General features: G+C 65.4%; 1 protein-coding gene across 1 annotated transcript in view; it reads left to right on the forward strand.

Annotated features, from left to right (window-relative positions):
- Nucleotides 1-1,031, forward strand: part of ZC3H4 (zinc finger CCCH-type containing 4) — a gene marked incomplete at its 5' end in the record, with an annotated part of 19,008 nt that extends 17,977 nt beyond the window's left edge. The window contains one exon of the mRNA XM_017839928.1: nt 457-1,031. Coding sequence (XP_017695417.1) covers nt 457-1,031 — 575 coding nt within the window. The remainder of the gene's footprint in view (nt 1-456) is intronic.
- Between the last annotated feature and the right edge of the window lie 694 nt (nt 1,032-1,725).

Raw genomic sequence — 1,725 nt, forward strand, 5'->3', positions numbered from 1 at the left:
CTCCCTGAGCCCCCTGGTCCCAATCCCAATCCTGATCCCTCTGCACTCCCTGAGCCCCCTGGTCCCAATCCCAATCCTGCTCCCTCTGCAGCTCCCGATCCTGATCCTTCTGGGGTTTCTGTCCCTGTTCCCTCATTCCCTGTCCCGTTCCCAGGCGATCCCGGGAACTGGTACTGCAGCTCTCTGGGACTTTGGGGGGTGAAATCGAGGCCAGAGGCTCCCTGTTTTTGGGAAAACCCGGGAATATTTCAGGGCTCCTTTTTGAGACCCCATTCTGGGGTTTCTCTCCCTGTTCCCTCATTCCCTGTCCCATTCCAGGCGATCCCGGGAACTGGCACTGCAGCTCTCTGGGACTTTGGGGGGTGAGATCGAGGCCAGAGGCTCCCTGTTTTTGGGAAAACCCGGGAATATTTCAGGGCTCCTCTCCCTGTTCCCTCATTCCCTGTCCCGTTCCAGGCGATCCCGGGAACTGGTACTCCAGCGACGAGGACGACGGCGGCAGCAGCGTCACCTCCATCCTCAAATCCCTGCGCCAGCAGAGCTCCGGGAGACCCCCCACCAACCCCCCCGGGGACCCCCCCAGCGACCCCCGGCTGCAGAGACCCCCCCGGCCCTCGGACCCCCGGCTGCGGGACCCGCGGCTGGCCCGGAACCCCGAGCAGCTCCCGCCCGCCGAGCCGGGCCCCTGCGACCCCCGGCTGGCCCGGCACGGCCCCCCCCGCGCCGAGCCCGCCCCGCAGCCCCCCCGAGGGCCCCCCGAGGAGGAGGAGGGGGAGCGGCTGCTGCGGGACAAGGCCGTGCCCATCCCCCTGGAGCCGCTGCCGGGCCATGGCCAGCGGGACCCCCGCTCGCAGCTGCAGCAGTTCAGCCACATCCGCAAGGCCGTGGTGCTGCCCAAGCCGCCCTTCGCCCGCGCCGTGCTCTGGAGCCCCGAGGACCTGATCCCGCTGCCCCTGCCCAAGCAGGAGCCTCCCCCCCTGGCCCTTCCTNTGAGTCTGAGCCTGATCCCAATCCCTGATCCCGATCCCTGAGTCTGAGCCCGATCCCAGTCCCTGAGTCTGAGCCTGATCCCAATCCCTGATCCCAGTCCCTGAGTCTGAGCCTGAGCCCCGTCCCTGAGCCCGATCCCTGAGCCCGAGTCCAGTCCCGGAGTCTGAGCCTGATCCCGATCCCTGATCCCAATCCCTGAGTCTGATCCCAGTTCCTGAGTCTGATCCCAGTCCCTGAGTCTGAGCCTGATCCCAATCCCTGATCCTGATTCCTGATCCCGATCCCTGATCCCAATCCCTGATCCCGATCCCAATCCCTGATCCCAGTCCCTGAGCCTGAGCCTGAGCCTGATCCCTCAGCTTGAGTCTGAATGTGATCCTGAGCCCGATCCCTGAGCCTGATCCCAATCCCTGAGCCTGATCCCAATCCCTGAGCCTGATCCCAATCCCGATCCTGATCCTTTTACAGCCTCGCCCCCAATCCTGCTCCCTCTGCACTCCCTGGGCCCAATCCCTGAGCCCCCTGGTCCCAATCCCAATCCTGCTCCCTCTGCACTCCCTGAGCCCGATCCCTGAGCCCCCTGGTCCCAATCCCAATCCTGATCCCTCTGCACTCCCTGAGCCCGATCCCTGAGCCCCCTGGTCCCAATCCCAATCCTGATCCCTCTGCACTCCCTGAGCCCGATCCCTGAGCCCCCTGGTCCCAATCCCAATCCTGATCCCTCTGCACTCCCTG

The sequence above is a fragment of the Lepidothrix coronata genome, unplaced genomic scaffold, assembly GCF_001604755.1.
Source record: "Lepidothrix coronata isolate B3197 unplaced genomic scaffold, Lepidothrix_coronata-1.0 Scaffold580, whole genome shotgun sequence".
Lineage (NCBI taxonomy): Eukaryota > Metazoa > Chordata > Aves > Passeriformes > Pipridae > Lepidothrix > Lepidothrix coronata.